This window comes from Stegodyphus dumicola, chromosome 10 (genome assembly GCF_044657685.1).
Source record: "Stegodyphus dumicola isolate Sdum_Otavi_A_Nest chromosome 10, ASM4465768v1".
NCBI classification, from domain to species: Eukaryota; Metazoa; Arthropoda; class Arachnida; order Araneae; family Eresidae; genus Stegodyphus; species Stegodyphus dumicola.
In genome coordinates, this window is record NC_140777.1 from 105553505 (window position 1) to 105568484 (window position 14980).

The 14980-nt window shown below is 37.5% G+C and overlaps 1 protein-coding gene across 1 annotated transcript; it reads left to right on the plus strand.

The window, feature by feature from the left end:
• The first annotated feature begins 14198 nt into the window (after nucleotides 1-14198).
• Nucleotides 14199-14753, plus strand: LOC118204711 (uncharacterized). The gene is made up of 2 exons (XM_035377010.1): nucleotides 14199-14538; nucleotides 14683-14753. Exons 1-2 carry the CDS (start codon nucleotides 14199-14201, stop codon nucleotides 14751-14753), a joined length of 411 nt encoding a protein of 136 aa, XP_035232901.1.
• Nucleotides 14754-14980: the final 227 nt, after the last annotated feature.

A 14980-nucleotide genomic window follows, 5' to 3' on the forward strand; every position in this document is an offset into this window, starting at 1 on the left:
ATATATCTAAAAAAATCAGGTTCCACAATGTCACAATTGCCAGAAATGGCACCATTCTTCTGAGAATTGTCATGGCTTCCATAAAACTGGCAATTGTGATAAACCTGGAAAAATTGAAAATCCTGTTTGTGTAAACTGCCTTGGGCCACACGTCGCTTCATATAGGGGGTGCCCTAGGTTCCCCACCTACAAGAAAGTAAATAAACCTGCCAACATCAAGCCAGGAGTCAGTTACGCCAAGGCAATAAATATGTAACTAACCCCAGCAATGCCTCTTTATTTGATGTATGTATTTAAGCATTTCATTTACTGTTGTTAGTTTCTCAGCATTTAACTTACTGTAGTAATAAGCTCTTACAATAGTTGTTTTGTCCTATAATTGCTGATTTCGGCTCTCACTAAAGCTCTCAATATCAGTAGTACCAATACTTACCTGCAGCCATATTTGGCCACAGCACCTAATACATTCAGGTTTCTTTGAATAGGGAGTTTCGCTTTTGCTACAACTGTGTACTAAGCAGTGCACTTTTCCCATTTTTAATGGGGACACTCGATGCCTCTTCTACTTCAGGCAAAGATATTACTACCTTGATTACTCCCGACAATCCATCGTCTAAGGCCTCAAGACTGGAGCAAATTAACGCAATTACGGAGGATATTAGGGAACACCTTACAGTGTGCAGGGTCAGATCGAAGCTTAAGATTGCAGATCACGAGAAATTACAGGATTTTATTCGTGATATTCTGAATTTAGCCTCACAGCAAGAGATCCTTATAGCTAACCAAGAGGGGCAAATTCTGGAACTAACAAGACATTTAAATTTGAAACAACAGTCCTCAGCATCTGTAGCAGGAACCGTGGTAGTAGCAGCAACTTCACCAGCACAGGAAGTAGAGGACAGGCAGCAGCAGAAAGAAGTAGCAGCAAGCGAAGTCTTTACCGTTGTGGTTAATAGACGCGGAAGACTAAAACAAGTTTCTCCAGCCACAAAGCTTCCTGACCACGTTCTCCTTATTAAGAGTAAAGGCACGAGTCGCACTACTGAAAGTGTTCAGAAGCAGCTAGTGAGTAGCATTAAGCCTAATAAAGTGGGGATTAACGTCGTCCAAGTAAGACCTACGCGCTCGCTGGAACTACTCATCAGGTGTAGAGAGAAGACAGACCTGGACAAACTCAGGACCGCCATCAGTGAAATTCCGGAATTAGATCACTCATTAAGTGTAAGAGTACCCAGACCACCTAGGCGTACCATAATAGTCTTTGGAGTGCCACAGGACAGTACAGCTACAGATATCACAGAGGCCTTCTCCAACTTGTTCCCAAGTAACACGAAAGAGTTTATATTCCCTATTCGTTCCTACCCAAAGGAAAATAACACCTGCCATTGGCTAGTGGGTGTTGCAACGGAACAGGCTGAAGAGTTATTAGAAAAGAAATGAATCTACATTGGACTTTGCGCCTGCAATTTCAAAGAATATCTCCAAGTGATACGGTGTTACAACTGTCAAAAATTTGGGCACTTTAGACGTTACTGCAAGTCGGATACAGCCTGCTCCAAGTGTGGTAAAGGTCACCTGTTAGAAAAGTGTGACTCAGTTACCATCAACTGTGTCAACTGCAGCCTCGCGAACAAGAAGACAGATAGCACCTTTGACACACAACATCCAGCAAGTGCATCGAAATGTCCATGTTACAGACAAGTATTGGCCAGAATGAGCTCAGCCAGAGAGTCCACTCAATAACAGAGAAAGTTTACAACAGAGATGGGTCTAACATCAAAATTTTACAGTGCAATCTCCAAAGGGCAAGAGCAGCCACACTCAATTTCACGGAGGTGATGTCCTCCAGTACAGCAGACCTGGCACTCCTACAAGAACCTTACTTGAGGGACGGCAAACTTCTTGGCCAACCTTCTACAAGTAAATCCTACGTCTCCAGTACGGGAATGGCAGCCATCTTGTATAACGGCCCTCTAAGTCCATTGCTTCTGGATACGACAGATTACACAGTAACAATCTTGATTGAATCCTCCAACATGAAAATAACAATCACTTGCGTTTACTTCCCCCCCAAGCATGCAAATTGAATGCCTGCTACAGGAATTAAACCCAGCCGTACTGCGAACATTCCAGAATACCATAGTGGCTGGTGACTTTAACGCCACCAGCCCCTTATGGAGAGCTTCAATATGAGATCAATAGTAGACTCACGTACCTAACAAAAAGACGTTTCAAGACCTGCTACGGAGGGCACACTACTTTAAAGTTTTACTTCAGGCCATGGGTGAGTGAAATCTTGGAACAATTGGATAACTGCGACTCCCCGGAGGAGCTGGATTCTACATATGACTTCATCATAACTAAATTAACTCAGACAGCAAGAGCTTCCTACAAACTTAAAGCTATTAAGCCGAAAACATTTACATCGTGGTGGAGCAACCACCTCAAGCAAAGAAGAAGCAAAATACGAGCCCTAAGAAGGCAGGTGCAAGCGGAGAATGATGAAGAACAGAAAATATTAAAGTTGGTACGCTACAGGAAGGAGCTAACGCAATACAAAAAGCAAATCAAGGCAGCGAAACAAGAGTCATGGCGTAAGCACTGCAGTAACGTGCAAGCAACCTATGGTACATTACAGAAAATAGCCACAAATAAGGTTTTTCAACCCCTACAACTTACCGCTAAAGTAAAACAAGATGCAAAAAGCAAAATAGAAGCTCTAAACACTATCCTAGAAACAATCTTTGTTAAAGACCAGATGGAATTTGATTTAGTAACTCACAGAGAAATAAGGCAGAAGTTTAATAGGAAAAGCTGGAAAAGCAGCAACAGAGATATTACTCTTCCTACAGACCACGAAGTTCGTAATATCATCAAAGCCTTAGCAGACAAAAAAGCACCAGGTCCCGATGGTATAGATAATATCATTGTTAAAGAAATTCACAAAGAATTCCCAGGTTTGTTTCCAAAACTATGCAGAGCCTGCTGGCGACTCGGTCACTTCCCTAGAAGCATGAAACTAGCCGAAATTGCACTCTTCCACAAGCAGGGCAAAGATCCGTCAGACCGGGCATCTTATTGGCCCATAAGCTTACTGCCTTCAATCAGTAAGATTTTAGAAAAAGTAATTTTGCAACGCCTTAATTTCTACATGTGCAGGAACAAGTCTATAAACGAATAACAATATGGCTTCTGCGCAGGAAAGTCCACAGATAATGCCTTAAAACAACTGCTAGATAACATAGAGCAGAACAAAGAGAACAATATGGACACACTGGTTATTTCGTTGGACATCAAAGGGGCATTCGACTCGTTGTGGTGGCCAGACGTAGTCGAATGCCTAGACATCATCAAATGCCCAAAGGAAATCCTGAATCTTATACGCAGCTACTTGCAGGATCGTTGGATACAGGTTACAACGGACAAAGATGTACTCAAAGTCAAGTTGGAAAGAGGCTGTCCCCAGGGTTCCTGCTTGGGACCTACACTTTGGAATCTTGTAGCGAACACAGCCTTTGCGCTCTATGACCAACAACAAGGAGTGGGTATCCAGGCGTACGCAGACGACTTTTTATTGGTCATTTCTGGTAGCACGGACATTAGGTTAAAGGCACAAAACGCAATCAATACTTTTGCAAGCTGGGCAAATCAGCACAAATTAAATATCTCAGCAGATAAAACTAAACAACTGTTTATATTTAAGCATGGAGCGCGAAATAGGATTCCCAACATTAAGCTAAATGGAGTCTATAAAAAAGGTCACTGAATATCTAGGTATTAATATCTAGGTATAAAGTAGGTATAAATATCTAGGTATTATATTTAACAATAGGCTTTCCTGGGTACCGCATATTAAAGAGCTTAAGCAGAAAATAAATGAAATTAGTAATTCCATGGTTAGAACATCAGGACCTCATTGGGGCACTCCAATCACTATGCTCAAAAGCTGGTACAGAACAATCTCAGAAAAGATCATATTATATGGGGCTGCCATATGGGGAAGGAAGCTTACTGCCCATATGAGAAGACAGCTTCTCACCATACAAAGAATGCAACTTTTGATCATATGCAAAGGTTATAGAACATCCCCAACTGCGGCACTGCAAGTGCTGGCGGGTATCCCTCCACTGGACCTTCTAGTGGAGAGAGAATCACCATTAGTAAGGACATTGCGCCTAGAAAATAACGTCTCTCTGTGGCAAAAGACATTCTACCATACAGACTATGAGAAGCGCAAGCCGATCATGCTTGGACACCCTGCAGATACTGATTTATCGCACACAATATACATGCAATACACGCCGCCAAATGAGAAGGCATTTGCTATTTATACAGATGGCTCAAAGACGGAAAAAGGCACAGGCTGCGCCTACTGTGTACTCCAAGAAGGAGAAGTGGTTAAAACTTGGGAAAGACGACTGGCAGACAAAAATACCGTCTTTCAGGCAGAGCTTCTTGCATTAAAAGCAGCCATCAATTTGGCAAAATAGCAATTAGGATTAAAGGTCAGCATATATAGCGACTCTGCCTCAAGTTTGGAGTCCATCCGAGGGCACAAGACAAGGAGTCCTTTGGTGCAAGATATTCAGAAAATTCTTCTAAGTATCCCACCAGATGACAGACCTATCCTGATCTGGGTTCCAGCTCATGTGGGTATTACTGGCAATGAAGCGGCGGACCTGCTTGCGAAATCTGCTGCCAATGACTCCAGTAGATTGGAAAACGCAGTAAGTGTTCCGCAGTCCTATTTAAAAAAACCACGCTCAATAGCCTTTTTCAAGAATGGCAGAAAAGATGGGAAAGAGAAAGCACAGGGAGGTGAACCTAGTTCTTTCCAAAAGTCACGTACTCAGTTAATACATACAGCGGAGCACAAACTCTATTCTACACTGGCCATGGTCCCTTCCCACATTACCTTAAGAGATTCGGCATACGAGCATCAGATTTGTGTGAATGTGGTGCGGTAGGTGATGCAGATCGCTTCCTCTTCAACTGCCCACAAACCGATAAACTGCATTTAAAAATGCCAAGCAGTGAATACTGGCCGCAATGGGCGGAGAATACCCGCGGCAACAAGCAGACGAAAACTAAAATAGAGGAGGTAATCAGGCTTTGCTCAGCAAGATACTAAGAAATTCTCCCCCTCTCTTGAGAATTGTATCTTCGCAGCATAATTTTAATAGCAATTCAAAATACTACAACTGAATATCAACACTAGGAAAATAGCTCACCCCGTAGAATAATAACAGGACTGTAAGAGCAAAACTATTGTAATGTAAGCATATTACTATCCAGTTTATATGTACTTGATAAAAATAATATTGTAAAGCAGTTTAAATGATATTGAAAATCCAGTCAATGTGTAAATGAATTAAAGTTTAATTTTGATTATCTCAGTAAAAGTATTGTAAATATGAATTCATATAATGTCTAAATGTACACATAGCTGTCATGATTTTATGTATCTATCATATGTAACTTGTACAAGACAATGATTGTAATCAACATATCTATGCTTATACACAGGCCTTGTATGCCCATGTAATATTTATATGTATATTTTTACACGGAGGAAATTTTCCCTTCTGCCAGGATGACTACTAACACTGTAAGACTTTTACAACAAAGTCAGGTCAGTGGTTATCTCAGGCGGCGCTCAGCAATGCCTCTGCTACAAGTGTCTCTTCGGATGCGGGTCAGTAATAAGAATAGTAGCACTCATGAAAATAATAATACTCAAAAATTTACCTCTGAAAATGTAAATCCTGTTAAAAAATATAGTACTAATGATATCTTTGAACTTAAAATGAATGTCATGAAGGAAATCGAAACTATTTTTGGCTGCAATATCAGCAAAATTATCAATATCTATAAAAAGTAAAATGCCTGAGCTTAGAAAATGTGACAACATTTTAGGTAAAATTCAAGTTTTACATTTAATTTTATAAGAAATCCACGGGTTAGCAAATAATGAGTAATTATGGTTAATGAACTTGTAATTGTCACATGGAACGCAAATGGATTACTCCAGAAACTTGATGAATTACATATTTTTGTAAATGAGCATTGTCCTGACATTTTACTCCTACAGGAACACAAGCTTAGTCCACATACTACTTTCCAGATTGCTAACTATTGTGTATACAGATTTGACCGAGAGAGGACAAGCAGACATCCAGGAGGAGGACTTATTATCCTCGTCAAGCGCTCCATCACCCATCACCACACAACACTGCCACAGCTTTTAGGCCTCGAGGCCATAGCTATCACAGTCACCACACTCACTTCACACCCACTCACAGTTATCTCCGCCTATGTACCAGGCAAGAAAAGATCCCAAGCGAATATTGCGCAGGATTTTGAAGCGCTATTCCAACTCAACAGAAAATCAATAATAGGCGGAGACTTTAATGCACACCACCGCGCATGGAACTGCAATCGCTCAGACTACCTAGGCACTGTAATTCACCGTTTTGCCACTGAGGCAGGTATTACCATTGCAGCTCCAGACACCCAAACACGCTACAACGGCAGATAAGCCAATGTACTGGACTTTTTTCTCCTTAAAGGCTGCCACTACAGATCCATCCAAACCCTCAACGAGTTATCCTGACCATAACCCGGTCATGATACAGGTGGGAACCTCTGTCTGTAGCACACCACACAAAAAGGCCACTAACTGGCACTAACTGGGCAGGATATGCCAAAGCCTTAAACAACACCACACTACACATTCCAACAGCCCTCACGGCTGATGAGTTAGACGCATTGGTCAATAATTTCACCTCTGACCTAACAACTGCCCTGGATGTCAATAGCACTCCAGTCTCTCATAGGAAAAAGACTACTGACCCGGAACTAAGGAAACTCATCCAGGAAAGAAATGCTGCCCGAAAGGTGTGGCAAAGATACCGGTTCCCTGCTGACAAGACCACCCTCAACAGACTGAACCACCAGGTCAGGACTCGTACTCACCAACATACACAACGCGACTGGACCAACTACCTCACTTCCCTTTCAGCAGATAAAAGCTCTGTCTGGAAGGCAACTGCTGAGCTTAAGAGATGCCACACCAATATTCCGCCCTTAAACGGCCAACAGAATATTGCCCTCACCGAAATTGAGAAAGCTGAGTCACTAGCTGATCACTATGCTTCTCAATTCTGCACAAACATTTCTGACCCTCAAACAGAACACCTGGTTAACACCACACTAACAGAATTCCTCTGAAAACCACACACGAAGAACATTATTCCTGTCAAACTTTCAGAGGTCTACGGCTACATCGAAAAACTAATCATCAAAAAAAAAGCCCAGGAATAGATAAGATCTCAAATAAAATGATCAAGTGCATGGGAGTCCTCATGTTGCTGAAACTTGTATCCATTATAAATGATATGCTACTACTGGAACACTATCCAACGCCCTGGAAAACGGCCATCATCATCACGGTACCCAAGCCTGGCAAGCCACCAGCAGAACCAGCCTCCTACCGGCCTATTAGTCTCCTGTCCTCGCTCAGCAAAGTAGCTGAGCACATCATCATGCAAAGGATCCTTGGCTACACAGACCTGCATAATATCATCATCCCTCAACAGCACGGGTTTAGAAAAAAACACTCATCGGTCCACCAGCTGCACCGAGTGACTGAATACATCTCCCAAGGACTGCAGGAACGCCAAACTACAGGTGCCATCTTCCTCGATGTAGTTAAAGCCTTTGATCGTGTTTGGCTGGAGGGCCTCATGTACAAAATTAACTCTCTGGGTTTCCCAGAATACATCACAGCCATCACCTACTCCTATCTTAAGGATAGACACTTTATCGTTCGTGTTAACAACACATACTCAACCCCACGGGCTATCAGGTCCGGTGTCTCGCAAGGGAGCCTCCTTGGGCCCATTTACTATAATATCTACATGAACGATATCCCACAATCACCACACACCACCCTGGCAACGTACGCCGACGACACGGCAATTCTTTCAAAAAATGCATCTCCTGGTCCAGTTATACAAGCACTCCAATCTCACATCCACACACTCGAGTCCTGGCTCACTGCCTGTAAATTCAAGATCAACGTGGACAAGTCGGAGGCTATCTGGTTCACGAAAAGAGTCAACATCGACTCTGAAGACTGCATCACTATGTATGATACTCCTGTCCAGTGGACTAGGCAAGCCCTAGATTACCTAGGCATTACTTTAAGGTAGTTAAAGCCTTTGATCGTGTTTGGCTGGAGGGCCTCATGTACAAAATTAACTCTCTGGGTTTCCCAGAATACATCACAGCCATCACCTACTCCTATCTTAAGGATAGACACTTTATCGTTCGTGTTAACAACACGAACCTAGGCATATTACCTAGGCATTACTTTAGATAGGCGACTCACATGGACCCCACACATTACGCAGCTTATTGCCAAGTTCCGTGCTCGTAAACGAACACTTACCGTCTTAATTAGCCGTAACTCCGTTCTCTCTATAGATAACAAATTGCTCATTTACAAAACCCTTTTGCGTCCCATACTTTCTTACGCCTGCCCTGTTTGGGGATATACCAGCTACATAAATGTTAAGAAAATCCAAGTGTTACAGAATGTAACACTTAGGCAAGCTACCAACAGCCGATGGTTCATACGGAAAACGGCAATACATGAGGAATTTGAAATTCCTACTATTTTTAATTACTTTGCCCTACTGGCTGAGAGATTCTTTAATAACATCCCCAGTGTAAACAATATTTCTATACCTGTCATGCAGTATGATTTTACAAATGAAGTTAACAGTAAACGGCCGCTTGCGGTCTTAAGATACTTATTGTAATATAATATATAAATTAATTATGCACTCTCCCTGATTTTCTATGCTTTGATTTGGATTACCGTCTGATGTATATATTGTATATAGTGATTTTTCTTTTTTGTATACTTTTATTTCTTATTACTGTATATGTTGATATTTAATTATGTAAACATGTGGTCACCACTTGGACTCTGATTCTCAGCGAGAATTAGGCAATTTCTTTTTTCCACTTATGCCATTGCCATACGTACTTATCTCCGCCAAGGCCTGCAATCACTGGAGTACGTTTCTTCCGGACTCTCTCATCGGTTCTTCCCAATACTTTTTGTGTTATGAACTCAACATGATTCTTCGAATTTTTTCTCCAACTATTCGCACACACAAAGATTCGAAAATCGAAAAATTTCTACGCCGGCATAGCGTCAAAACGCGGGAACCCGTATTGCGATAAACTCGTCGAGTTTGCCTGAGCCGAGGTAAATATTTCGAAATTCAGTAGTAAATGTCTGTATAAATGTATATATTACTTTTTCCTATGATGTTTCAGAGTCCTACGTATGTGAAAGAATATATTTTTTAACACTTCATTCTGCATGGAAATTTTTCAAGAACAGTTTGCTCAAAATATATTTTATTCAGTTAACAATTCAAAAAAGTAAAATCAAATTTACTGTATTATTAATAAATATTAAAATCACAACTTAGTTCTTTTCTATTTACAGAGTTTTTTTCTGAAATACTTTCTTAAGTACGAGATACTTTTCAGCTTCTAAGACATCTTTTAAATCAAAAATCACAGTCACTCTATAATTAATACTATGTTCTGTTCACTTCAAATTAGAGCACTTTCATCACTTCGCAACAAGGCAAAAATACACAAAAACTCAAATTATCTACTTTAAAAATTGAAAGATATAGAAAAACATAAAGCACTAAATACAGTTAAAATAATTAAAAAAACAATTTTTACAATTAAAATTACAGTTTCTACACAAAAAACAAGCAATTCGGCCAGTAGCAAGAAAGCAGATTTTTCGGTGCACAAAACTAAAAGTTTCGTTTTTGTCCCACTCGACAGAAAGACTTAATTCACTGTTAGCCATCAGAATACAATATGTATTTAATATCTACAATATGCTTTCACCTATATCTGGAGTTTTTGCCCGAGGACGCTGACGTTATTTAAATGTTTAAGAGCACAGGAGTGCTCACGCTGAAAAGGCGGACGAGAGCCACTAAAAAAGTCTAACTGAAAGCGAGAGATTTAATCACGAGCTGTTCTAGGAGGAACTCAGTTAGAGTACACAATACAAATCGCTAAGTCCAAAACCTGCTTATCGCAAAGTCTATAACCCGCTTTGTGGGGTGATAAAACAGATCAAGGGGTCTAGTCTGGATACCTGTTGAGATCGATGTCGGAAAACCAGTTGGTCTTCTTTTTCCACTCGATAGCAGACGGGAGAGGAGGTGCCTCCTAGATATATGGCTGAAAACTTTTAAACTCTCTGTTTTTGCATTAGATATTGCATTTTATGAACATTATACTTGATATTTTTTAACTTAGACAACAACAGCCTTCCTTTTTTAGTCAAAATGTTTCTTTGCACATGTTGGGCAAGGATAACATCTCTATGATTCCAGTACAGATCTGTGTATTTGGTAATAATGTAATATGTGATCTACTGTGTTTAGTTATTTATTTATTCATTTTACTCAACTAGCCCCACTAACACACTGCTTTTAAACATAAAAATAAATACAAGTAACTAAAAGTACATAAATGAAAATGGATCCACTAATTGATAACCTACTGAATTTTTAATTCCAACAAACTTAAATTCATTCCAATTTTACAAAATAAAAGTAGAACTAGGTACCATACCCCATATAAGACTCATTTTCATATCGATGCCACAATGTGGATTTCGGACATCCCTGTGCTATGAGCTTTAATGATAATCATGTATACATAAAATGATTTTTGAAAGGTACATCTCTTTTATAAATATATATTTTTACAAGATTTCATTAAAATCTGTCCATCAGTTTTTCAGAAATTTGACATAACCTGACAATTCTCTTCATTTTGCGCACAAGTGGTTGAACAGTTAGGCATTAATTTAAAGATACAGCTATTTATATTCTCAATAAAGTCAACGCACTTTTATGGCAATAGATTGTCTTATTGGAAGAAAGTCCAAACTTCACCATCTTGTCAAGCAAACTCTTTACCTAAATCGCACCCAGTCAATTTTTACTTATGAAATTCCTGCTAGAGCAATTGCACTGAAAATTTATATGGACATTCTACAGAATAAAATCTCAGGTGCCACGGTCAATGAGTAATCTACATTACTGAGATACCATGGTTAGAAATTTTTATTGGCATACGAAAAATTCATGATTATATTTTAATAATATATGATAGTATTTGTTTATAAAGCATAATTTTAAGTTTTAATATTTTGGCAACATTGATATGAAATTGTAAAAAGAATGAGTTAAAAATGTATCTGGAAGAGAGTTTTTTATTATTATGGTTTGGTAGAATGTGGTAAGATTTCTTATGTCTGATTTTCTTTAATAAAGTTTTCTTTTTGTATATTGCCATAATGTATTTTTGTTAGAAGTGGATAATTCTTTTGAGAATGTTATATATATGCCAATCTTAAATAACCAACATTTGGTGGCAGAGCGTGGTTGCCCCCTCTGTTAATAAACTTTCAGACAGAACATTGATGTTGTTTAGGCTTAACAAAATAGCCAATTTCTCTAAGAGATAAATTAGACTTGTATTATAATTAGTGAATATAAATTAGAAAATATGGCATATAATATGATAAATTTGAGTCGTATAGAAAAATTAAGTGACGATAATTACCTTATTTGTGCCAACAGAGTTGAAAGTGAATTAAGAAGTTTAAAGATATGGAGAAGTGTGATAGAAGCTGATGAACCACCAAAACCATATAAAAAGGATGATATTAATTTCGAAAATGAAATAAAAACTTGGGAAATATGGGATGATAATAACGCGATAGCAAGAAATATAATGAATCAAACTATGACAGCTCCACAAGCGTTAAAATATGCGAATGAAAAGAACGCAAAGAAGTTATGGGAGAAAATCAAAAATGAAATGGCGGCAAGAACAGAAGATATTCAAATCAAATGCAGAATAGAATTAGCTCAACTGAAAATGAGTCAAAATGAATCAGTAGATGATTATATGAATAGAGCTGTTATTCTGAAAAGTAAAAGTATTCAAGTTGGAGATGAAATAAGAGATAAAGAATTAATTTACTTCATACTAGAAGGACTTAGAAAGGAATTTGAATTTGATGTTAAAATTGTTAAAAGCAATAAAGAGAAAGATCTAGCGTCAATTAGACAAGCTTTAAAAGAAACAGAAGGAAAAATAAACAAAGAGGAAAAGAAATAGAAGTAAGTTCTAAGGCAAAAGAAAACTGGATAAAATCGAAATATGAACGAAGATGTTAATTGTGGAAAATTAGGACATTTAATAAAAGAATGTCGAAATAATAATAATAGTATAAAGTGCTTCGGCCACAAATCAACTGAGTGTAAAATGAAAACTAAACAAGAACGCCGACAGCAGAGAAATGTAACAAATAAAACTTATAGACTGTCAAGCAAGGAAAGAGAATATGAATCAGCTACATGCTTATTTGAAGTATCTAAGAAAATAGAAAGCTCATATCTTAATCAAGATAGAAATGATGGAAAGAATAAAATAAATAAACAAGAGAATAGAAAAATTAAATGGATTATTGATTCAGGAGCCACATCTCACATGGCAACTAATACAGAAATATTTACTAATTTTAAAGATGAAGAACGACAAATAATGACGGCTGAAAAAGGGGCCATGATCAAATCAGTTGATAGCCTATCATAATTCCTTTTTTAGCTTTTAGATCCATCTTTTTACGTTTTTCTCGTCTTATATGAACATAAGCTTCACATCAAATCTTTTAAGATAAGTAATGTTAGGCTTGCGTCCTTTATATAGTTCATATGGTGTAAACCTTTTATAATTTTTGTGACCCCTGTTATTCACATGTACAGCTACTTTAACGCTTTCAGACCAAAATTTTATCGGTAATTCTGCATCAATTAACATAGTTCTAGGAGATTCAATTATAGTGCGATTAAAACGTTCAGCTTTTTACTTTCCGGAGTATAAGGGGTTGTAAGTTCATGTTTAATTCCCATTTTTTCAAAAAATTCTTTTATATTTTTAGCTAAAAACTCACTACCATTATCACTACGCATTCTTTTTAGTTTCTTTCCTGTTTGTCTTTCTTCTTGAATGATAAGTTTGATTAGAGCTTCTGAAGTTTCACTCTTCTTCTCAATTGTTATCACAAATATGAAATTACTGTAATCATCTACCACTGTTAAAAAGTAACAACTTCCATCTATTGATTTCTCAATTGGTCCAACTAAATCTATGTGCCATAATTCTAAAATATCTTCAGATTGCTTAAATTTCACACTTTTATAAGATGTTCGTGTTATTTTACCTAATGTACAAGGTTCACAATTGTTTTCAGAAATTTTTACATTTTCTAATCCAATGACCGATGAGTGTTTTTTCATTTCTATGAGCCTTTGATAATTTATATGACCTAGTCTCTGATGCCATAGTACATCATTAACATAACTAACAGATACTATAGAGAAGATAATACAACAGATGAAGAAGCTGAGAAAATTTTGCCATCCAATAGTGATGATGAACCCGATGATAACAATTCATTGGAAAAGCCATGAAAAGGGTAATTTAGAAACAATTTACAAAGCAAGACTAGTAGCAACCGGATTTAATCAAAGAAAAGGAATTGATTATGAAGATGGATTTAGCCCAGTAATGAGACTTGCAACCTTTAGAACATTACTATCGATTGCAGTTTACAAAAACTACAAAATAAGATTTTTCGATGTAAAATCTGCATATTTAAATGGACACTTGGATAAACCAATTTACATGGAATAACCACCTGGCTTTATATCAGATTCGAACAAAGTATATCTTGTAAACAAAAGTATATATGGATTACCACAATCAGGAAAATGCTGGTATGATGAATTATGTAAAGTTCTTAAAGAAAAGAATTTAACTATCCGTGTGTTTATATTTATAAAGATAAGATCAAATATTTTATCATAGCAGTATATGTGGATGACTTAATGGTGATTGGAAATTCAAATTCTGAGATAAATGACATCATCTCTCAACTATCTAAATCGTTCACATTACGAGAAATCACTCAAACACAAAAATTTTTAGGAATAGACATCCGGTAAGAATCTGGAAAACTTATACTCAGTCAAGAAAACTATATAACTAAAATCTTAAAAAACTTTGAAATGGATGAATGTAAACCTATCAAGACTCCAGGAATATTGAGTGAAAATCTTGATGACATAGCATCTTCACCACCTGTGTCGAATACAAAGTATCAAGAAGCATTAGGTTCATTGATGTACTTAGCAACAGGCACAAGGCCAGGCTTAGCTTTTGCAGTAAGTAATTTGTCAAGATATAATCGAGATCCCAGAGAGAAACACTGGAAAGCTGTGAAGAGGATATTTAGATATATTAAAGGAACACAAAATACTTGTTTAGTGTATACTTCAGACAATGGGAAATTAAATGCTACATCAGATGCAAGTTGGTGTACCACTGAAAATGGAAAATCATTTGGAGGTTATTTCATTAAATTAGGCAAAAATTTCATAAATTGGAAGTGCAACAAACAAAAAATAGTTGCTCTATCTACAATGGAAGCTGAACTTTTAGCAATCTGCGAATGTGCATGTGAAGTTAAATGGTACATCTTTTTACTTGAAGAATTGGGTCAAGATGATCTAATTGACAAACCAATAGGAATTAAAACAGACTGTCAAGCATTAATAGATTGAATTAAAAAACCAAAACAAAGTAGCAGTTCAAGGCACATTAATAGAAAATATTTCTTTATTAAGGATGAATATGAAATGAATCAAATCATTCCTCAGTTTGTGTGTTCACAAAATCAAGAAGCGGATATTTTAACAAAGTATCTACCTAGGGTGAAATTAAAAGATGAACTATTAAAGTATGGACATGACTGACTGATTAAAATTATATCTTTAAATACAAATAAGGG